Raw genomic sequence first — 24,274 nt, 5'->3', positions numbered from 1 at the left:
GGATTTGAACTTAAACACCACTGATTCCCGCGGGATTGCAGGTCTCTACTTTGAAGTCCACTTTGCAGGGCATTTATGTTCAAATGGAACAAACGTTATATATGATAAGAGATACACACAAAATATGCAGAGCCTTGGGGCAAGAGGACTGCTGTATTAAAGGGGTCCTATTATGCTCCTTTACAAAGTCTTTATTTTGTTTTTTAGGTGTACTTGAACATGCTGACATGCTTAGTTGTTCGAAAAAACGCTTTATTTTTTCACATAATTTCACATAAATTACAATAGCTTTCTCCCCAGGCTGGCACAAACTGCTCGATTAGTTCCGGGTCCCACCTTCCGAAAAGTCAAAAGTATAGTGATTGGTCAGAAGTCCCTCTGCGTTGCGATTGGCAAACAGCGTGGACCGCGTTCCGCCCTGCTGCGCCCCTTTCCAAAGCAGCAAACTAGATTAAAGTGATTCTTACGTTTTTTTTTTGTTTTGTTTTTACACAAACACATCTGATCGCTAAAGGAGTCTTTTACCGACCGCCCCGGAGCCATGTGAGGCATTTTTTCTATTATGGATCGACTTATTTTTAATCTATGCTGTTCTATGAGTACCAGAATTGATTTAATATAACTCCGATTGCATTCGTCTGAAAGAAGAAAGTCATATACACCTAGGATGCATAAAGGATGAGTAAATAGTACGCTATTGTTGGTCCTATCGTCAGCATACGAGATCGTGGATACGTGACAATATTATTGTGCTAATGTATTTAATTATTTGCATGCCTGAAACCTTAAAGGTTGTATCAGCGATTTCTAGCCTAAAACATAAAGTGTAAATTTCAGCTGACCTTTCTTCACGATCCGCTCGCTGCCTCATAAATTGTCTGTGAAAAAAAACGCGTCTCTCTGGTCAGCCTAGGGTCCGAGATATCCCAAAAAAACAATCGGCGCTATCAACTATTTTCACAGACAATTTATGGGGCAGGCAGCGAGCTGATCGTGAAGAAAGTTGAACTTGACACTTTATGTTTCAGGCTAGAAATCGCTGATACAACCTTTAAGGCTAGTGAAGCTATCTACACTGTATGATAAATAAATCTCTTACCACATACTGCACATATCTACGGCGCGGTGTAGACATGTGCTAGTTCATGTTTACATGAGCCGCGGATCTGCTTGTGTTTGGACCCTCTGTTCAACACACATGAATGGCACTGCTTCAGCACGGCTACCGGAGCAGTTCGCGAACCTTTAGCTAAAGCTGCGTTTAAACGAGCCGACCTACGGCTCGCTGTAGCATCCCAAAAGCGGCTGTCCATACATGGGTAAAGTTAGGCGAATCCCCTACCCGCCAACGAATTGAATTTCAGTAGGCGGGATACCGCGTTGTGACATCATTGCATCCGGAAAACAAACGCTGTAGTCCAAACGAGTCGTTCACTGTAGTTCTTGAAAAGTGATTTTTTTTTTAAACGAAATATCTGTTTGGAGTGGACTTTGAGATGTGTAACTTTGTAGATGTTTTTTATGCCCAAATATACACACCACAGACTGGCTAAAGTTCAAAAAGTGAAAAAGCATAATAGCACCCCTTTAAGCAACTGTAAGAGGTGATGCATTTAATTTGAGAAACCCTTTACTTATTTAGGATGTCTCAAAAACTATCAAGCTGGCATTGAAACTAGGGGTGGATATTAGGATCGGATATCTTCCCCCGATATTAAAAAAATTGCTTAAGTTTTTTTTTTCTTCCTCCATTTCTACTACTACATTTTATTTATTTCAATTTATTTTAAGTAGGGCTGGACCAGATTATTCGAATATTCGTTCGGTGGGTTGGCATTCGATTTAAAATTTTGAGATTACTAAAGTACAGTTGGGCCCACTTGAATGGTGGAAGCAGAAATAGGGCTGTGCTGTCGCAATGACAACCGCGCCTCCGAGTTCAAATGGAAGAAGTTTTGTTTTCGATTTGAATTATTTAAATTATTTCTTTACAGTTCCGGATGATATATTAGTTTTACCTTAATGAGTAAAAATGAAGTTCCACATCGCACCAGCGCTTTCATGTCCTGCCAAGCATGCTTCAGCTTTACTCTCCGCTCAAACGATTGAATATGCCCCTATTACACATTTATCTAGGTTATACAATTAAACTAATATTGTGAAATGCTTTAAGTTTTTTTATATCTATGAATTTTAATTTAAATCGTGATGACTTGAGAAGCCTAAATTGGCCTGCCGCTGGTTGCTTAGTCGTTACTTGAACTTGAATTTAACAAATAAAAAGTGTCACAAATATATTTCTAAATTTACTTTATAACCTAAATAAACATTGCTATTAAAAACAGCAGCTGTGTAATGGACAAGAGAAAGAGAAACAAGACCCGTTTCAGTCGGACTCGGGGTGGGCCAGTAATTCGAGCAGTCGAGGTTGTTAGGAATTTTTGCAATGAATGTTTGTTTAATAGCCTATTTAACACTCTTTTTTATGCTAGTTTCATATTTAAATGTATTATTTCTTGGATTTATTTTAGCATTTTGTAGGCTGCTTGTTCACTGACGGAAGTGCTAAAATAAACACCCACGTTTGTTAATAATGTTTGAGCCTAATTTATTTTTGGTTTCAAAATAATATACATGTGTATTTTATATATAGGCCTATATACACAAACGTTATATATAATGTATATTTATTTATAAATAGGCCTAATTTAGATATAAATTTATTTTTATATATAAACATCCGATGATACCACAAAAAATCTAGCATCTGAATCGGCGAGTATTTGAACCCACGTACCAATCCGATACCATTTTCTTAAGATATAAGTTATTCCCGCTAGCAAATCGGAAGCCAGTTCTTCTTCGCGGCTCAGAATGCAAACACAAGGAAATAGCGCTGTGTTCCCACAAGCAACCACTGTTTAGAGCAGCGAAGAAGGAATACAAAAGTGCTAGCAGTTTGTCCGCTGTTTGGCAGTATCTCAGACTGGACCAACCAGCCAGTAAAACGGCGGCATGTCTCAAATGTAGGGCTTTATGATTTCCGCGATGCGGAAAACACGGACGGAATCGCGGAATCCAGTCAAAATTAGATTTACAGTTTAACGTGGAACGTCACGGAATTTGTTGAAGTTTAATCAAATGCATTAATCAAAGGTAGTTCATTACACTTAAATCAAATCGTGATATGGACTAATATTAATCCGAAAACCGACTGTTTAAATATGAATTATGCGTGGCTCTGTGTTAATGAATGGTACAGCTGTATGGGTTTGTTTTAGGGGTGGGCGATATGACCTAAAATTAATATCAAGGTATTTTTTATCTTTTGAACGGTGACGGTATGATATCACGGTATTAAGTTCCTGGTCTTGATCAGAAGATCACAAATATTGTCTCTGTTCTAGGGTGATACTCACAGAGCCCTTTCTGTTTGAGAGTGCCATCTTTCAACTACCTTCTGGCCATTGAAACTGTCCAACTCAGGCCCTTCAATGCTGACGAATAAGAGTTGGTGGAGTGAATCCACTGAGATGTGGCTTCTCCAGTCAAGTCAATTTGCTTAATTGAACTGAAACCCCTATGAGGTAGTGCTAGTAATAGTTCAGCAAGTAATAAATAGAGTATTTTAGTAGTATGCTAAATATACTCTAACACTGTAGTTTGATGGTTCCCCAAAAGACAAACTGATATGTAACTTTGCAAGTGTTGGCGCTTTTCCACTACACAGTACCAGCTCGCCTCAGCTCGCCTCGACTCGGCTCTGTTTGGTTTTCCACTGTGTAAAAGTTGTACCTGTACCGGCTTCCAGGTACTTTTTTTCGTACCACCTCCGGCGAGGTTCCAAGCGAGCTGAGGCGATACTAAATGTGAAGTGAAAACACAGCAGACTGCTGATTGGTCAGAGAGAATCGTCACTATTCACTGCGTCGTCATTGCACGCGCCAGCAATAGTATCCAGAATAACCCCACCATTTTTAAAAAGTTTGGCCAGAGATTGCGTGACATATCCAATCCATTACATATTATGGCAACTCGGAAGAATACTCCGTGGTCAAACGAGGAGGTGCAGACAGCGGGTGTGTGTCGCGTAGAAGATTACGTCACGGCAGTTTCTTGCAGCGTCGCTATGACAAACCAGGTACTATTGTAGAGGTCCGAGTCGAGTCGAGTCGAGCCGAGCTGAGCTGGTACTGTGTAGTGGAAAAGCGCCATATGTGAATCTTCTACCTAGCCAAACTTAACCTAAATGTACTAATACTAGACTAATAATACTACTAATAAAGGACTGTTAATTGACATGTAGTTGCAAAGTTGCTTCTAGTCAATAGACTAGTGGGACCATCAAAATAAAAAGTAATATAATGTTAAAAATAAATGTAATATGATATAGCCTATTATAAATTGCATAGATTTAATATGCTGCTCATTATGCCTTATGTATAATCATAATTTTAAAAGTTAGAACCTCAAATACTCAAGTACTATAGTATATTGTAATTGTTATGATTATTCATGTGATTATACAACATTTACATTCTTTTTTTAAATAATGCATTCATTACAATGCCTTAAAAATACCATTATAATGTATAATAAATAGGGGCTTCATAGAAAATGTCACCAAGACTTCTGTGCAGAATTTAAATGGTTCTTACTAGATCTGGAAGTGTTTTTGGTGCCCCATCTATACTTTCATCAGACTGTTCTGCTTTAAAGATTGTTTCTATTACAATTAACTAAATCTAAAGCAGCTTGAAACTCAGTATTAATAAAACTTTGAAATAATGTACCACAAACAGTCATTAAAGATGAATGAAGATTAAACACCAACCTCCTTGTTCCTCATGTTTTATTCTCAAAGGTTCTGGTTCCTCTTGTTTTATTCTCAAAGGTTCTGGATCCTCTTGTTTTATTCCCAAAGGTTCTGGTTCCTCATGTTTTATTCTCAAAGGTTCTGGTTCCTCTTGTTTTATTCTCAAAGGTTCTGGTTCCTCATGTTTTATTCTCAAAGGTTCTGGTTCCTCTTGTTTTATTCCCAAAGGTTCTGGTTCCTCTTGTTTTATTCTCAAAGGTTCTTGTTCCTCATGTTTTATTCTCAAAGGTTCTGGATCCTCTTGTTTTATTCCCAAAGGTTCTGGTTCCTCATGTTTTATTCTCAAAGGTTCTGGTTCCTCTTGTTTTATTCTCAAAGGTTCTGGTTCCTCATGTTTTATTCTCAAAGGTTCTGGTTCCTCTTGTTTTATTCCCAAAGGTTCTGGTTCCTCTTGTTTTATTCTCAAAGGTTCTGGTTCTTCTTGTTTTATTCTCAAAGGTTCTGGATCCTCTTGTTTTATTCCCAAAGGTTCTGGTTCCTGTTTCATTCTCCAGGTTTCTAGTTCACTCGTGTTCTCCTCACTCTCCACTTTAACAAACTCCATCTTCACAGCAGCAGGGGCCTGTTTCAATAAGGAGGTTCAACCAACTCTGAGTTTAAACTTGAACTCTGAATTGACTTACCCTGAGATGGGAAACTCTGAGTTTTTGGTTTCAGAAAAGCTGAACTAAGTTAGTTCAATCCACTCTGAGTTGGTTTACTCTGAGTTTAATGCTTGCACCATGACTATGAAAAGCCCTGATCAATGGAGCTCCGAAATTATGATTCACCATGGCAACAGCTCCCGCCAAAAAGACCTCTGCATACTTCGAGCCAATGCTTAACTTTAATTCTTAATAATTATTAAGAATATAATAATTGAATTATTAATAATTAGAATATCAAAGGTAAAAACTGGCAGAATGGTAAGTTACTGAACTATTAATTTTCATGGTATCCCACAGGCAAAAAATAAATAAATAAAATAAAATAAAAAATAATAAGAAGAATGAAACAGCTAAACATGAAGTATAAAAACATAATTCAACCAGGTAAAGCTTTAAGCATAAAGGGTTCATGAGTGTAGGCTACATGATTTTACTAATATTTGACATTAAAATATAATTCTGGGTCTATTTCAATTTGCAGCAGCTTTTTCCACATAGTCTAATGCTCTTTTCACATAATTAAATGTTCTCTAATCCAAACAGATGCATTTCTTAATTAGAGTAATGAAATGAACATTTGATGCCTACTCAGCCAACAGCAAGAAGGCTCAGATGAAGAGGAGATGGAAGTACTGGAAGAATATTAAAATCCAACATGAAAAAGAATAAAAGTTGCATTTGTGCATTTAGGAAAAAAAGATGGCTGTGGTGGTGGTTATATATATACTATATAAAAAATAATAATCTTATGTATGAAAGGACATGCCGTTTTTGTCACTTTGACAGTGTCTGCATTATGAAAATATGTGCAATAAATCAATGCACCTAAAAAATGCTTTTCTTACTAAGTGTTATTGTCTTGTTGTTTCCAATTTTAAAAAAATGTAAAGATTCTTAAATCAAGATGCATTTCTAAGAAAAATGTCTTTCTTTTTTCTGTCAAAAAGGTTTTTGAGGAATTCCAAGATTTTTCTCCATATTTCGATGGGAGCCAACAGGCCAAATTTCAGTTTCAATGCAGCTTCAAAGGACTCTACATGATCCCAGCCAAGGAATAAGGGTCACTGGAAACTTGTAAAGCCCTTGAAAAGCTGTATGAAAGCTGTATTGAAACTGAAATTTGAACCTTCTACCCATTAGCTCTCATTGAAGTCCACTATATGGAGAAAAAATAGAATGTTTTCCTCAAAAACTTTAATTTCTTTTTGACTTGCAGAAAGAAAGACATGCACATCTTGGATTACATGGGGGTGAGTGAATTATCTGGAAATATTTTCTCTGGAAGTGAAGTTGTCTTAAGTGGAATATATATTTAATTAAACATTCTGACTGTTCCATGTTCTTCATCATCAAAGTATTTTAAATGTAATTGTGCTATATATAATATATATTATATTCTTAACAACAACAAAAAAAAAAATGTAGCTAAAAATGTAAAATGTAAATTTTATATGGCATTTGTGCAGACTTTGTATTTTGTCTTTTAAATAAAACTCTTCATTTTTCACCTTGAGCATGCTTTGACACTTTATTGAAGGTTTTTTTGATTGTAATGATTTGTAAAATAACAGTGTTTCTCTGTAGAACATTTAGTGCTTTCACTGTAATAATCTAGGTAAAATCTGTCAAATAAGGGTTTTACACTGTAAAAAAAATGGTCAAACGACTGGCAGCTATGGCTGCCAAACAAAAACCATAGAATTAAAGTAATACAGTATATCCTAATTGAAACAAGGAAAAATCTGTAAAATAACGTTTTTTTTTTTCTGTAAAACCTTTAATGAAAATCTCTGTAAAATTACTGTTTTTGCACTTTATTTCAATTTTTTTTATTTATTTTACAGTGTACATAAGGTGTTTATTTAATCTTTTAAAAAAATTTCTTATTTTGCATATTATCTGCCAATTGGGTAAGAAAAATAATCTTGTTTCCATTTGCATTAAGATTATTTTTCTTATTTTAAATAAAATGCACTAAATTTACATTCCAAAACACTCACTAAGAAAAGCATTTTTGGAGCATAAATGAATGAATGATGTATTTAAACATCACTTACACTTTAAAAAGGGGGAGGAGACCGAAAGAAACTCTGGGTTTACAGAAGAAAACTTGCTCCTGACCAGGTTTGGTTCACAGAGTAAGTTACCAAGGTAACTGACTCTGAGTATAAGTTACCTCTCTTTCAGAAACAGGCTTGACTTACCCTGCTTTCTCAGGTTTGATAAACCTCCCATTCTGAAACAGAAAACCCAGAGTTTCCCTTATTTCAGGGTTGACATACTCAGAGTTTTCACTTAACCTCCTTTCTGAAACGGGCCCCAGATCTCAGTTCAGCTGATACTTCTCCAGATATTCCTGATTGCTTCCAAACCTAGTCCCAGCTGTGAGGATGAGGATATTACAGGTATTTACTGACTGGATTCAAAAACTGTATTTTTCTGTTTACAGAAACTACATTTCTCACAGGCTGAATTAAAACAGAATCACAACAAAACAACAGAGAGCAGTGAAACTAATTCTTCTTCTTCTTAGGTTTAATGGTGTTTGGCAAACAGAGGTTTGTGTGTTAGTGTCACCCGCTGGACTGGAGTGTGAAGCGCCGAAAGGAGGAAAAATAATGCGGGGAAATGACTGTGACCGAGCGCTATTTTAAAATGCAAAAAATAAAATTTACAGTGCCTGCATTACTAGAAACTCAATCTCTAGAAGTGCATTCATTAAAAAGTATAATTAGTGTTATAATTTTAGTGAAATTACAATTTTGAAAACAAAATACCAGCAATATCCAGTTAGACCTGTAGTAAACTCAGAAGAGAAGATCAGGAATCTTCATCAGATCTTGATTGAGATGTTACTGTGTGGCGCTGCAGTCATCCAGACTGACTAATCACTCAATTACTTATGTAGTGGTAAATAGAAACTGACACAAATATATTTCTGTGTCCTAATTTGCCCTAATAGCAAAATAAAACTAAAAACCCAGACAGTGTTTCAGTAACTTTCCAAAAGAATAAATAAATAAACAAACAAACAAAATAGCCAGAGATTGATTACAATAGTCAAAAGAGTGATCAATCAATTTGTCATCACACCCTCCTTGTAACAGTTACACAGCAGCATAAACTAGTTTAATGTGAATTTAGTGGCAAGGTTTATCAATATAAAACAAAGTTTTATAAATGTACATAAAAAAAGAGAATAATATTAATATATTCACGATGTTAGTAACTTTAGAAAAACATCATCATGAGTACAAAATTCTATTCTATAATCAACATTTCTATGATATATTTGTGATTCTAGAGAGCAGTGCACCAATGGGACTTTTATTTTGCTCCGATGATGTGACGTCATAAAGCTTCGCCGCGCTCCTCATCTGTTGTGAGTCACCTGAAGAAAGGTTTGTGCTTTTAAAGTTTTTAAACCAATGGACATTGTTGCATCAATAAAGCGTTTTTTACAAGCTATAGAAAATAAATGTAATGCTTTATTTAGTGTTACTGAAAACGTTAGCCTTTAATAACACAAAAGATGCGTCTTGTTTCGCTCTCTATATCATGAATCAATCGTGTGATTATAAGAAGTGATGAGAGAAACTGAGAATCCGAATCATTTGAATCAAATCATTTGTGAAATGATTCAGTGATTCGATTCAGCTGCACGCGGTCTACAAACGACAACAACAAACACAAACGAGTGAATCACAACCGACAATGATTAAATGAAAGTGTATCATATTAGATACCATAAATAATTAAATACCTACATATTTTATACCTTCAGTATAAGTCTATTAATTTATTTATAATACAGAGTTTTTTTTAAGTCTATTAACTCTCTGATTGTCTTACTAGTGCACTGACTAGTGAACTAGGAGCTGATTTAGACTCGCCCAGAGATTTAGTTTGCATTGATATTTCTTTCTATTATTTATTGTCATCTTAAACAGGAAAAAGTGTTCAAACCCACAGGAAAAACTCCTGGAGAATCAACAGAGATCCACGTGACACACTTTGAAAAAATCAGTCCCTCCAGGATTTCGCGGGATTTTTTTGTGATTGTTGCGGCCTAAAATGCCAGATTTTTCGGCAGCTTTTTCAAAAAGTTGCGGGAAAAGTTGCGATTTTTTAAGACAGATTTCACAAACATGTTACGAATTTTTAAAGTGTTCTTTGCATGCTTACTCCCTCAAAGCACAGGAATTCAAAAATTCGGCTTTCTGCACGCTCTGATCACATGCAGATCTTACAGCAGACAATCGCTGCTTCTACAGAAGGCTGCAGCACAGGTTCAATGAAGACAAAATCATGTTGTCCCCGTGAAATATTTAGACTTTTAGCATTTTGTTGCCGCGGTGACACGGCTAGGTCTATGTAGGGTAAACACTGGAATAAATGATTGATGAAACTACTGTGTGAAAGCATAGAAAATAGTTTTGTTAACTGCCCCTTTCAAGTTCGATAGCACTATCACCTTTGACCACGCAAGGCCTGCCTGACATCTGACAAAAGGAAACCACCACAGACCTAGTTTTACAAACGTTATGAAGTTTTGTTGTTTCAAAAAGTTAGGAGCACCTAAAAAAAAAAAAAAAAAATTACGAGCACCCTATTTCTTTTTAGCTATCTGCCGATCTAGATTCTTCATGCCCGATTCTGATTGTTTTACAAGCAAATGGGCTGATTCTGAAAACCTTTTTTATATATTTATTTCATGCCTAAAGCAAGGGACAAGAATGAAGGAAAATGAGTACATGAACAAGATGTTTATTTTCCCTATTATAGGTACAGCCATTTAAATTAGAGGCAACCACTGCATTTTTAAACAATTACAGTAGCCTATAAATAACAAAAAACAAACAACACATCTCTTACTTAATCGTGTGAGAATATTACTCAGCCATCATCAAAGTAGGCTACTCTTTCAATATTCAAAGTGCAAATAGAGGGATATACTAAATATACTAATAACAGCTTAGATATTTTATATAACCTAACTTGAGCGCTTGGGGAGTCGCTCTGCAAACGCAGGGTATCAAAGTTGCTTTTGAATGTGTGTGCGCGTTTGCCTTTTTGGTTTCGTTTTAACGACCGCACGAAACTCTCGGCGGTGCTGAACGTGCTTTCTAGAGTGCGGATCGGCCGCATTTTTCTGTCTGAACCCGGCCCGCGTCCAACAGAGCAGTAACCGAACCCAACAGGCATTAAGATATTTATGTCCGAGCCTGATCCCAGCCCGACAATTTTTTTCTCATACTAATGACACATGCACTTTTTTGTGAAGAAAGCCCGCTTTTATGAAGCAACTGCAGGAAGGCGTTCGGAAATGTCAACAGATTAGAGCATCAGCGCAACACCGAATATTCGTTCAAACAAATTACTCCCAAATAAGAAATTAGCAGCACAGTGAGTAATTACCTACACCTAAAAGGTGATGCTGAAGAGGTTCTTTGGCCTGTCCCAGACCAAAGACAGGATGCTGGGCAGAATAATTATTTTGTTGTTTTTTGCTGTTTTGTACTGTACTCTACAGTACATTAAATTAAGGAATAAAACACTTGCAAAGGAATAGATTTGTTGTGTTCATCATGTGAAAAGTTTTTTATTTGTATTGTTTTTGTAGTATTGTTTTGAATTTATCTCATCAGTGTGTAAAACTGTTTTGTAGTGTGTTTGTTTTTGAGGATTTGTGTGTCATGTCTGAAAGCAAAGTTTGGTTTTTCAGCAAGATTGAATTGTTTTGAGTGGAGAGCTTCATTTTGACCTCAATATAGGAAGTTTGGGGAAATGAGTTAGGAGTTGTGGATTTGTGTTTAGAGTTTCGCAAATAAGAGGCATAATTTCAAGAAATGTGTTTATGCAATTGAGAAAAACTGTAAAAAAATAAAAAATAATTTAATATCAAATATATATCTGGATGACCACAATAATTATAAAGACATTCATTGGAGCATTTATTCATTATCAGTCTCTGGCTGAATGTGCTCCTCTAGCTATAGCCAAAAACAGCTAGCTAATCACACATTATTAGCAGCAGTAATAGTAGTAGTATGTTTTTAATGATTAAATGCAATGACTACTACTGTTACTGCTGCTAATAATATCCTGCTGGTTTATCTGACTTCTATCTAATGGTAACAGTTCTATGTTAATCTACACACTCTGCAAACAGTTTTATTTGTTTATTTATTGGTGCTGCTAGTGGTGATGAGTTCACAAAATTAACAGAATTTATTGTTTGATGTGCTCAATACATTTCAGGAAAATGTGCCATATTTAAGTATTGAATGAGGGATTGACAGTCTAAGTTCCACTAGTGAAATGCTGACCAAAAATCAACATTGATTCAATATTTTTTATTTCAACACAGAAAACAATTGAATTATCAACATTGATCCAATATTATTTAGCACTGATTTTTCAACCTCAACCAAAATGATGATTCTGATGGAATTTCAACATTGAATCAATGTCACCTTGCTATCTGGGTAACTTTTAAAGTCATTAGAATTCCTTTCAAGTTTTTTTATTTACTTGACAGCAACAAATTGTATACATTTTTCTTAAGGGTGACAAACTGAAGGCTCTTTCATGAAGTATCAACACAGGAACATCACTTAACAACTGTAAATTGTATTGACAAGTCCGTCAGTTCGTCAGTCAGTCAGTCAGTCAGTCTACATGTATCTGAGTTCGTCCGCCTTAACGGTGATCTCCTCCTCAACCTTTTTCAACTCCTTTTTTTTCCCTTGCTTGCCCGTCTGAGGGCGTTTGATTTCGAAAGAAGCTGGGCCATCTTTGACCCCGATGTGCCCTCTGCTTCCTCGGCCAGCTTGTCGGCCTCTGTGGTGAGGCAGGTGTAAACCTCTTGGACAGTGGTTTTCTTTTTCTTGAGGTCAGTCAAATAGTCCTCTGCCAGCTTCCTTTTCTGTGTTCGTGCCTCACCCTCCTTCCTTGCACGCTGCTGATCAAGAAAGACACGGTATCTTGACCTGGCTGCCCCTACCGAGACCAGCAGTTCCTTTGTGAGGGGAACTTTGGTCACCCCACCATGCAAATCCACATAATCGCACACAAGTCTGTGTGCAACCATGGTTTCTTCATGCATATTGTCCGCCTCAACCTCTTTGTTCACAGAGAACCCCCTCTCCACTGAAGCTTGCCCATGAGAAAGCAGGAGCAGCTTCTGACAAAATGCCCAAACCTCTGGATATGTACGGATTAAGAACCTGCACAAGAAGGTGTCCAGCCGTTTCACCAGTGGCTGAAAGGAGAGAAACTCTTCGTTCCGGCACTCAAGGGTCAGAAGAGCATCGAACTGTTGTAGAATGACATCCCCTAAAAAAACAAAACATGTTACGAAGGGAATAACGTAATATACTGATATATTGATGCTCTTCAACCTCTATAAAGACAATAACATTTGGTGACACTGGTTTAAATTCAGGGCTTTTCCCTTAGGTGTCAGTGAGCATAGAAACTCCACCAAACTGAGATACTACAATTTTGAACTCAGGACACGAAGACTACAATGTAGTTCATCTGCAACACCTATATGATCGCTCATCCAATTTCTTTTGTTGATTACTGTTGTCAGGATACCTTTCCATTTGAGACTGAGCTTCTTTCTGTTTTTTATATTTTCTTAAATGTGCTACACTTATCTTTCAGAACTACTCCTACCAGCGGATACACCTCCTGAAAGCTGCTTGGTCTGTAGGAAGGTCTGCACCAGACCTTTCATTTGTTCCTTGCACCTGTCTGGGTCTCTGAACATGTTAGAGGGGTCCAGACAGGCCATCTGCCTAACAGTGGGATCTTTAAGTGGACTCTTCTCCTGTAGCTTTCTGACTATATTAGTCAGCCCCTGCATGCAGTCTCTCCTAAATTCTAGGACCCTGAGATCTGATACTGCTGAGTCCTGAAGAGGGATGTACAATAAAAAGACAAGTAAGTAGAATGTACAACACAATGACCCTGCTTCTTGTATCCTGACAATTTCTAGAAGTACTTCAATTCCATTTTCAAAATTGACCACAATACCTTCAGGGCCTTCTCTGCACCTAGACCAATGTCAATTTGCTGTGGGAGGAGCAAGTTCTTCTTCTCGCTCAAGTCCAGCTTGGTGAGCTGTAGTTTTGTAATATCCTGCAGGACTTCACGCTTCACAAACCGCCTCAGTAGACTCTGTCAGAAGGAAATTCCAGATGAAAATGAAAAATGTAAGTTGCTTACTACCATATTTTTCATGCAGTAATGTCACAGCTTTAACAGAAAAAATAAACAAAGGTTGAACAATTTCATCTATTAAACACAGTGTACATAATACATCATACATATATCTAATACATTATAGTAGCTAAGGAGCCAGACAAGCACCCTAGTTATTTTTAAATTACCTTCATCAACTCAGCCAAGTCGCTGGCAAGGAATGACATGACTGGCTCGTCGGTCTGGTACCTCTTCAGGAAAGGCTCAAAGGTGCGGGCGATGGTAGCGAAAAAATGCAACTTTGCCAAGATCACCGGATCCTTTTGAGTGGCCTCTATTGTTTCAAACGATCCTGTACCAGGGTTTGGCAGCTCCTTTTTTTTCACTGCATCCACATACAGCTGAAGAGAAGGCCAGACCTCCAGAGCTCTCTGTACCACAGGTAGGTTCTCCAACCATCGATGGCCACAGAATGCCAGTGGGAAAACTGATGACTTTGTGACTGTTACATAGTCTTCCCTCCTCGCAGGAACATTGTTGAAGAGTGTGTGCATTGATCTTAACAGCTTTTCCATCTGCCACATGGAGAAACCTGTCTTGAATGCATTGTGCAGAGTATGAAGCCCACAGCTCCCAACGACCACCAGCTGAGCACCCCCATACATTTCCTTTAAGTCTGATTGGAGAAGCTCCAAGAACTTAAAATTTACATTGGGTCCATCCATCGATACTGAGACCAGCCTGCTGAGATTCAGCTGCTCCACACACTCCTTGAGGGATGACAATAAAAAGATGATAAATAAATATTCTATTTAATTGATAGCATACACACATGCGCACACACACACACACACACCGCACAATGTAAACGAGTTAAATTACATAGGGCTAGGTCCTGAAATACTCAAAAACCTCCATCCTCAAATCCAAAACCCCCTAAATCCTCAAATTAAGGCCGGAATTCTATTCGGTTCTATTTACAGCTGGGCCTCAAATCATAGCTGTGTGGTGGTCGATTGGACAAATAAAGGCCAGCCCCCAAATACAAATCAGGGTAATAATTGCCTACCAGTATAAGTATCATTCCATTAAAACTATATTGTTTCAATTTAACCCAATGAAATTTAAGAGATCTTCTTAATATTTTATATTGTTGGCTGGTTTAAAAATGGGCTGTTGTGTTTGTGTCCTACAGCATGGGTCTCTAACACCCCCTTAAGTCAGGAATAGGCTGGATACATTTAAACATAATTGTTCCAGCCTACAAATTTAATAAAAAGTAGCCTAAATTGTCCATAGTTAAAAATAATCAACTACATTAGACTACTTGCATATGCAGTAGCCTAAGGTGCCTGCAGCACAGCGCACGTTAGGCTATATGAATGCGTGAAAGCGTGCTGCCTTGCCCTCCTCTCACAAACAGTAGGTGGAAGTCCCGACCGTCTTTCAACTAGCCTATTGAGGTTTCAACTTAATAACGAATCATCAAATACCCCACATATTTTAGTGCCCATCAGTCCAAACATTTAACGTGACCAAACACTTTAAAATTTAATTCCAAACCAAAATGAAAATCTGCTTTTGTCTCACAATAAGACGCAGACAAGAAAGGTCTTCTGCCCCAAAATAAAGTAAAAATAGCCTAAAAGACCCGGCCATAATTTGAGGATTTAAGATGGTCTAAATATATTTTTTTCGAGTGGCTACAAGACACGATGTCCTTCTCCACATTGGTAGGCTATTTCAAATGGATCAAAAACACGTTTTAAGTTACTCATGGTTGGTCTGCAGATTAGGGTAAATTAATTCAAATATTACATGCAACATTAGAAATCATTTGTATGAAGATTAAACTCTAATTTGGCTACTTACTTTGAAGTGCTTTAGCAAATCCTGGGCTGTGGCATGGCCAATGAAGTGTGATCCCAGGTAGCGAGAATGCACCTTATCGTCGTCCCAAAACCGAACGTGTATGTCCAGCTGTTTCTTCTTGCTTGTATGATTTAAACTTTCATCAAACATGAGAACGTAAGGCCCCGTGACTTTGGAGACGAGGTCTTTTTTAATGAATTCTGCCAAGCCAAACCGTGCAATGTATGAGGTTTTATCTTTCCCACACGTAAAGGTCTTGGCTATGTCTGAGTCTGGGAACATCGTTTGGAAAAGTTCGGAAATGTCTTCGTTCCCTCTGTACGACTGGTGTTTTGTAACTGTGTTCAACACCCACAGGACCTCCGCTTTCAATGTGGAGGTTGATCTGAAAGCACTGTTGGCACTGGATGTGGCAGGCCGACTGAATGTGACAGCAGCGGGACAACCGGAATCCCGCGAAGAGCTTGGACCAGGTAGTGATGGAGACCAAAACTGAGTGATTGCCTGCGCCCGCTGCAGACCTTTTAACGATCCCTGATGCCTCTCTGATTTTCCATGTGAATGTAAGGCTTTTATGCCTAAACTGGAGAGCTCCAGAGTCTTCTTACACAGGGTGCAATATGCTTGATATTTGTTGTTTGCGACGGGCTTAAGCCAGCTCTTAAACGCATCATCATCAAGCCATACCACGTTAAACGTACACTTTCCCATCGTGTAAAGTTAAATCAATTAATAAGAACCATACGCTACATAAATGAGACAATACCTTCCGACAAACCGAGAATACACCAGTGAATACCGTCAGTGAGTGAAGCTCTTCGCGCGAGTTTCTGTGAAATATCCGCCGATAAGTCTATTTCCTGCACTGCCGCATTATGGACCTTGTAGTTCTGGAACACGATGTTACCACACAGATTTCCTCAGATAGAACTACAGGCGAAACGAATGAATCCCGCTCCCAGCGTATTTTCTTGGTAGCACCATGAATGAACGAACATATACATTTAAGACGTGGCTAAATGTAATTTATGACCTTGTATGGAAAATCCGAACGTTTTTATGACCTTTTATGGCCTAAAATTCTTATTATGAAATTTATGACTCCGCGGAAACCCTGTAAGAGGTGAGCCCAGATGTTTTCTTTGGGAGCGGTGTGCTAATCATAGAACCTCAAGAGCAGGGGGGTGAAACATCTGCCCTGGAGAGCCACAGCCTCACAGAGTTTTGCTTCAACCCTTAATCAAACACAACTGAACAACATAATCAAGGTCTTAAGGGTTACTAGAAAGCTACAGGCAGGTGAGTTTTAATTAGGGTTGGAGCTGAATTCTGTAAGATGGTGGCTCTCTAGGGCCGGATTTCGTTTCCCAACTCCAGTCCTCGCTCTAGAGTGAAGGGAGCACTGCCAAGTTCAAAGACAGGAGCAGACTAACAAGGAAGGGGGAAAAGGCCAAAGAACCTGATATGACTGCACACAGAGCACATGGAGAAAAGTCCTTAGCTCTCAGATTGAGAGAACTCACATGCTACATCAGAGACTTGTAGCTTTGTCAGGCATTACATGCAGACAAAATGAAAATGACAATTAAAATTTGAAAGCTACAGATTTGTTTACTAATGAAATGCTGCTGTTTCTTGGAGACTCACACCAGTTCTGTTGTGAATTTCGTTGGATCTATTATTGCTTTGTTGTAAAATCGGACAATATTGACAGTGTAGTGTTTAAAATGTAAAATGTTCACTTAATATTACCTTTTTGTGTAACTTATAAAATCAACATTTGAAATAATTTGAATATTCAGAGAAAATTGAATATTCAATCTCTTTTTTATCGAAGAGAGTTTCTTAAATCAGTCGCTCTGTACAGTCTGTCAGCATTTGTTCTTCATGCTATTAAGTGCTACAAATCTACTTTAAAGACACAACGAACAGCAGCATGATTTGCTAAAGCAGCACTCTGTGGGCATTCAATCATACGTACGCTGCTGGTGTGGATCCAGTCAGGTCTCACCACTAAATTTATGTAAGTTAATGTCATTTGACCATTTACTCCCATTTAACTGTTTTTATAATAAAAGTATCATTTTGCTTGTCAGAAATACTTGCTTTAATGTTACTTTAAGTTGGGGTAGAAATAAACAAATGCCAAAGCTCAGCATTTTGTTCACGTACCCCTCCATCAGTTTGAGAACTACTGGTTTATATCGTTCTCATGGTACAATACAGTACCTTCTTTATAACTGTGACCTACTGCTCCACTCTGATGCTCCCTAACAGCCGTCATCTATTTATTTATTTACTTAATAATATTGATATTATTTGAATTATTTTCTTAAATTATTCTCTTTATTTATTTATTTTATATATTTTGTTCCATCTTCTTTCCCTTTTTCCTGTTTTCCCTCCTTATTCCTTCCTTTTTTATATTTTTATATATAGAAGTGTACAACTAATACATTACAATCTTACACCTCACACAATTACAACTAAATGTAACTTGTTTGTGCTTTTTTTTTTTTTTATTGTCAGACCTGCTTTATATTTACAGCACTGTTTACAGCATGTAGTGGCCAAATACAATTACTCACATTTCAAGGTTTGCTTTGTGCAAAATGTATTATTTTCTTAGAGACTTTTGCATATTTACCAAAGTGCTAGAAATCAACCATTTTAAAATTAGAAGCAAATATTGGATTTAATGTTACAGAAAAAATGTAAAAAACCAACCAACCTGTTTGTTCATCAGTATCTTCATGCTTGACTCTAAATTTGTCTTCACTCTCCTCTTTAATAAACTCCATCTTTCTTTGTTCCTCAGTATCTTCATGTTTGACTCCGAATGTTTCTTCAATCTTCATGTCTTCACTCTCCTCTTTAATAAACACCATTTTTTCAAAGTGTGTCACATGGATCTCTGTTGATTCTCCAGGAGTTTTTCTGTGTGTTTGTACACTTTGTCCTGTTTAATGAGAATAATTAACAGAAAGAACAATCAAAGCAAACTAGATCTCTGGGTGCGTCTCAATCAGCTGCTAGTTCAGTAGTCAATGCACTAGAAAGACAATCAGAGAGTTAATAGGCCTTTATCACACTTCCGCATTCGAAAAGCGGAAGTTTCAAATAGTAGCGTAAAATAACTTCCGCTCAAGTCCGTGTCAATGGCGGCGAGCACAGGGAGAAATTGTTGTTGCGTCCCTAAGTGTTCTAATAGTTCAACAAAACAGCCATATCTTAATTTTCATTCTTTTCCAACTGAGGAAGAATCTAAGAAACGGTGGATTCACGCAATTCGGCGGGATGAAGGCAAAAGCTTTGCAGTTTCGAGAGGGAGTACATACGTGTGCAGCCAGCATTTCACGGAGTCTGACTACACATCTGCAACCGGTCGTAAACGCCTGAAGCGAGGAGTTATACCATCGAAATTCGAATGGAACAACTGGGGTAGTGTTCACCAAAAACGTCCAAATGTATTGGATAGGATAACGCGAGAAAATGACAGTCGATCGTCTGATATCGGCGATGAACAGTCTGCAGTCTGTCAGGGACCCGCTTCACTGGTGGAACACAACTACTCAACGGCCCCTTCTGCTGGTGTTTTGGATGCTGCAGCTGAGAGAATAAGAGACTTGGAGGCTAAGGTCCAAGCTCTTTCTGTCACTCACATACACATAGATCGATTTTGTCTCTCAGATGACGATTTCCGATTTTATACACGCTTTGCTTCAGAGAGAGTTTTCAGGATCTTCTGGGAATCTATTGAACCATCGGCATCAAACCTTGTTTACTGGTCAAAGGCGCAGAGACAGGGACTTGAGTCTGTACCTGGATCAAGCCCCAACAGGAAACTCCAGCTCATTGATGAGTTTTTTCTTTATTGCTGTCGCGTGTCTGCAGGTCTACGAGAGAAGGTCTTGGCAGATATCTTTAATGTGAGTACAACAACTGTCAGCAGAGTCATCATAACATGGGCAAATTTTCTGTACCTGATTTTGGGATCGTTGCCTATATGGATGACAAAAGAACAAGTCAGGGCAACCATGCCAGCAAAATTTCTGAAGTACTGCTCAGATGTCCGTGTAATTTTAGACTGTACTGAGATCAGGTGTGAAAACCCCACAGCACTGACACTGCAGTCAGAGATGTTTTCCCATTACAAAAACTACCCCACCTTCAAAGGCTTGATTGGAGTTGCTCCATGTGGGGTCATTACCTTTGTTTCTCAGCTTTTCACCGGATCCATCTCTGACAGAGAGATAACAAAGCAGTCAGGACTTTTGGACCTGCTGGAGCCTGGAGACGTTTGCATGGCAGATAAAGGCTTTACCATAGAGAGACTGCTTGAGAGTGTGGGAGCCAGACTTGTCATTCCTCCTTTCAAACGAGCAGCCCAATTCTCAAAAGAGGATACAAAACGCACACAAGCAATAGCCCGTCTTCGGATTGTGGTAGAGAGAGTCATTCGACGAATTAAAGAAAATCACATCTGGGACTCAACCGTTCCTCTCACCCTCACAGGCACAGTGAACCAGATCTGGGCAAACTGTTGTCTAATGGCTAATTATCAAGGCCCCCTTGATACCAAAGATGATGTTGTTTTGTAACCGTTTTGTACACAAAACACATAACTCACCCACAATTAAACATTTTCATGATGTAATATTTTCTTCCAAGAATGAACTTTTGTTTATAGTTTATTAAAGACACATTTGTATATAGTTTATGAAGTTGTTTCCAGTTTATAGCTTAAACTGTACAAAAATAATACACAAACTTGTAAAAACTTGTATTTGATGTTGCAAAATTTATTTGTGTTGTGTGTTTAAAACAGGCTAACCAAACAGAATACATGAAAAAAAAACAAAAAAAAAACTGTTGCATTGTTTAAAACCAGATTTGACACATGTACAGATGATATTAATTGCATTTTTCCGATACTAATAAAAAGTTAATTGTTAACCTGTCTCCTTCATTTGTACAATATTTACAATGTTACTATATCTTTTTAAACTATACAAAATTACAAAATTTTTAGTTACAAAAGAATAAATGCTGTCAACTTTTCTTTATATACAGATAATATTTTAAAGAAATTAAGAAAACAATTACATAATTATTTACAAATCACCATCACAACTAGCTTAACAGCTCTTTGAGGCAAGATACACATCCATGTAGGTATTGAAGAAGAACAAATCAAGTTTGTCCTTCATCAAATCAATAAATCTATCATCCCTCCAGATGCGCTCAATGGTGACATCAGTTTTGGTGTTTGTTATAAAATCACACCAGCTCAGACCCGTTACTGCCAGCTGTCCCTGTACCTGCCAGTAGTATTTGTGGCTTTCCTTAAGCTTTGCTTGACCATTAAGAAATCTGATGTGTGTTGCCTGAGAAATATCACCAACATCAGGGCATTTCACCTCCGCAAGTCCAAAGGGAGGGTTTTCAGATGGGTCATAAACTCTGCCATCAGGGCTTGTGCCAAGGTGTGGAGCATCAGGATGCACAACAAACCCACACTGTGAAACATTGACATTCATCATGTCAGAGTACTGAAGTAGGACTTCAGGCTCCAGTTCCAATCCCCGCTTCATTGCAGAAGTCTGCCGAACCCCTATAATTATTCGGAAAGCTAGCGCCTGGCTGGATGTTTCTCCCCTCACATGACACACCTCACGGAATCTACTTGATGTAATTCGAGGTAGACGCATTTGATTCCATAGAGGAGACTGTGACTGATCCCGCGTGTCTGCCTCAATTATTGTGCTGAGCTCTTGTGTTACTGCCAAGCTTTCTAGAAACCACATCTCGTGGTAATTAGGGACAAATTTAAATCTCCCTTCTAATTTGTACCCATCCAAAGGAAGTGTAGGAAAGGTCGGGGCTTCAGCATGCTTGACAATATCCCTCGATGACACGGAAGGGCACTGATAAGACAACAAAGAACCTGTGGGCACTAGCCCGAACATTGACTCCACCAGATTAATTTCTGACAAGCCATGCAGAACCTTGCAGATCAGTGGCTGGGGTCTGACACTCATTAAAGATTCCACAGAAGAGAGAACCAAATTGTTTGGAATAGGACCTAAAAAAAAAAAACAAGTATTAAAGGCACAAATACCACAAGTGAGTGAGAGTGGTATTTGTGTGTGTGTGTGTGTGTGTGTGTGAGAGAGAGGGTGAGTGAGTGAGTGAGTGTGTGTGTGTGTGTGTGTGTGTGTGTGTGTGTGTGTGTGTGTGTGTGTGTGTGTGTGTGTGTGTGTGTGTGTGTGTGTGTGAGAGTGTATGTGTGTGTGTGTGTGTGTGTGTGTGTGTGTGTGAGTGAGTGAGAGAGAGACAAAGAGTTAGTGTGTGTGTGAGTGAGAGAGGGTGAGTGAGTGTGTGTGTGTGTGTGTGTGTGTGTGTGTGTGTGTGTGTGTGTGTGTGTGTGTGTGTGTGTGTGTGTGTGTGTGTAAGAGTTAGTGTGTGTGAGTGAGAGTGTGTGTGTGTGTGTGTAAGAGTTAGTGTGTGTGAGTGAGAGTGTGTGTGTGTGTGTGTGTGTGTGTGTGTGTGTGTGTGTGTGTGTGTGTGAGTGAGTGAGAGAGAGACAAAGAGTTAGTGTGTGTGTGAGTGAGAGAGGGTGAGTGAGTGTGTGTGTGTGTGTGTGTGTGTGTGTGTGTGTGTGTGTGTGTGTGTGTGTGTGTGTGTGTGTGTGTGTGTGTGTGAGAGAGTGTGAGTTAGTGTGTGTGTGTGAGTGAGAGAGAGAGTGTGTGTGTGTGTGTGTGTGTGTGTGTGTGTGTGTGAGAGAGGGTGAGTTAGTGTGTGTGTGTGTGTGTGTGTGTGTGTGTGTGTGTGTGTGTGTGTGTGTGTGTGTGTGTGTGTGTGTGTGTGTGTGTGAGAGAGAGGGTGAGTGAGTGAGTGTGTGTGTAAGAGAGAGAGAGAGAGAGAGAGAGACAGAGAGAGTGTGAGAGAGTGAGAGTGAGAGAGAGAGAGAGAGTGTGTGTGAGAGAGAGAGAGAGAGAGAGAGAGAGAGAGAGAGAGAGAGGAAGCAAATGTATATGTGTGTGTATTAGGTATATCTTTTGAGTACATATGAAATAATATAAACGTAATCACCTGTGTAGGCCCTATAAAGAGTGGACTTTACACCACTTCTGCCAGAAGTTTTCGGCTTCCTCACACGTAAACTGCCAACTGGTTCAGGATGGATTCCCTTCAAAATAAAAAAGTTAATTCCAATTATATCATGTTTATAAAATGCAATATAAAAGACAAAAAATAATAACCATTTACTATACTTGAGTCCGGGGCCTGTGCCAAGTCTGCAGAGAGCTTGTGCTGGATATGGAAGGTGGCACCGCTTTAAGTTTCATCATGCTGTAATGTGCACTCTGAAACAACAGGCCAACCATATGGTTGCATAGGTCTTTCCCAGCCACACAGGAACAGTAGAAACTGGTGATCACAGGAGGATTCTCTTCAGCTTTAAATGAAATCTAAATAAATAAAACCAGTCTGTACGTTACTATCTACAATTTACGTTTACAAAAACATAACTGACTGAAACGGCAGTCTAACAAGATTTTTTTAAATTATAAACTTTAAAAACTGCAACCGCAGTCTAACAAGCTACAATCGTAGCAACAATGAACACAGATTAGTCTCCTCGAACTGGAGCTGGCTATAATTTTTCCTGAATGGGTAAACCTGCAGAGAGTGTGGCTCATCGTTTTTCTTCATGGACCGGTAACACCGTGCCCTGACAATCACCTCGCTATCTACCACCTCAGAAACTATTATAAGTAACAATAACAGCATTGCAAAACAACACAGTATTACAGCAAAAAAGAAATATATCCTGTATACCTGTAATTTATTTATTTTTTTTGCACGTTTTATACATTTTTCAACAATTTCACCTCATGGTTTAACTTTAGCCAATCAGCTAACGTTAGCGATTAAAATAACGTTAAATGTAAACTTACCTTCATAGTTAAATATAAAGTTCTCGTAGAAGAATTTATATCCCTTCTCAAGTCTGGATGTCTTCGTTTGAGAAAGATTTTCAACAATCTTACACACGTCGACAATGTGAGGAAGATCTCGAAGAGATGTGGTAAACCTTCGCGCATCCATTGCTACTGCAGAGCGGAAATCAGTTTACGCTACTATTCAGCAGCGGAAGTGACGACACGCGGACTGTGATAAAGGCCTATAGACTAATATGTAAAAAAGTATTCGAATTACCCAGAAGGTTCATATTTAGCCAGGTAGACTATTTTTGATTTAGATATGGTATTCAATTATCTGCACATCATATCTAATATACTACACTTTAATGAAATCATTCTTGGTTGTGATTCACTCGTTTGTGTTTGTTGTTGTCGTTTGTAGTCCGCGTGCCGCTGAATCGAATCACTGAATCATTTCACAAATGATTTGATTCAAATGATTCGGATTCTCAGTTTTTCTCATCACTTCTTATCATCACACGATTGATTCATGATATAGAGAGCAAAACGGAACGAACTTTCTCTGTTACTGAAGGCTAACGTTTTCAGTAACACTAAATAAAGCATTATATTTATTTTATATAGATTGTAAAAACGCTTTATTGATGCAACACTGTCTATTGATTTAAAAACTTTAAAACCACAAACCTTTCTTCACGTGAATCACAACAGATTAG

The 24,274-nt window shown here is 38.2% G+C and overlaps 2 protein-coding genes across 2 annotated transcripts in view; both read right to left on the bottom strand.

Annotated features, from left to right (window-relative positions):
* Positions 1 to 24,274, bottom strand: part of LOC141338876 (uncharacterized) — a 58,750-nt gene that overhangs the window by 2,971 nt on the left and 31,505 nt on the right. The window lies entirely within an intron of this gene.
* Positions 19,685 to 24,227, bottom strand: LOC141338887 (uncharacterized). The gene is made up of 4 exons (XM_073844504.1): positions 23,571 to 24,227; positions 22,884 to 23,081; positions 22,702 to 22,798; positions 19,685 to 21,691 (listed from the first exon to the last, which is right to left on the bottom strand). The coding sequence occupies exons 1-4, from the start codon at positions 23,715 to 23,717 to the stop codon at positions 20,745 to 20,747; spliced, it is 1,389 nt and encodes a 462-aa protein (XP_073700605.1). The 5' UTR covers positions 23,718 to 24,227; the 3' UTR covers positions 19,685 to 20,744.

This window comes from Garra rufa, chromosome 1 (assembly GCF_049309525.1).
Source record: "Garra rufa chromosome 1, GarRuf1.0, whole genome shotgun sequence".
In the NCBI taxonomy this organism is placed as follows: domain Eukaryota; kingdom Metazoa; phylum Chordata; class Actinopteri; order Cypriniformes; family Cyprinidae; genus Garra; species Garra rufa.
Note: the sequence above shows the minus strand (reverse complement) of the source record. Positions and strands in the feature narration are given on the sequence as shown.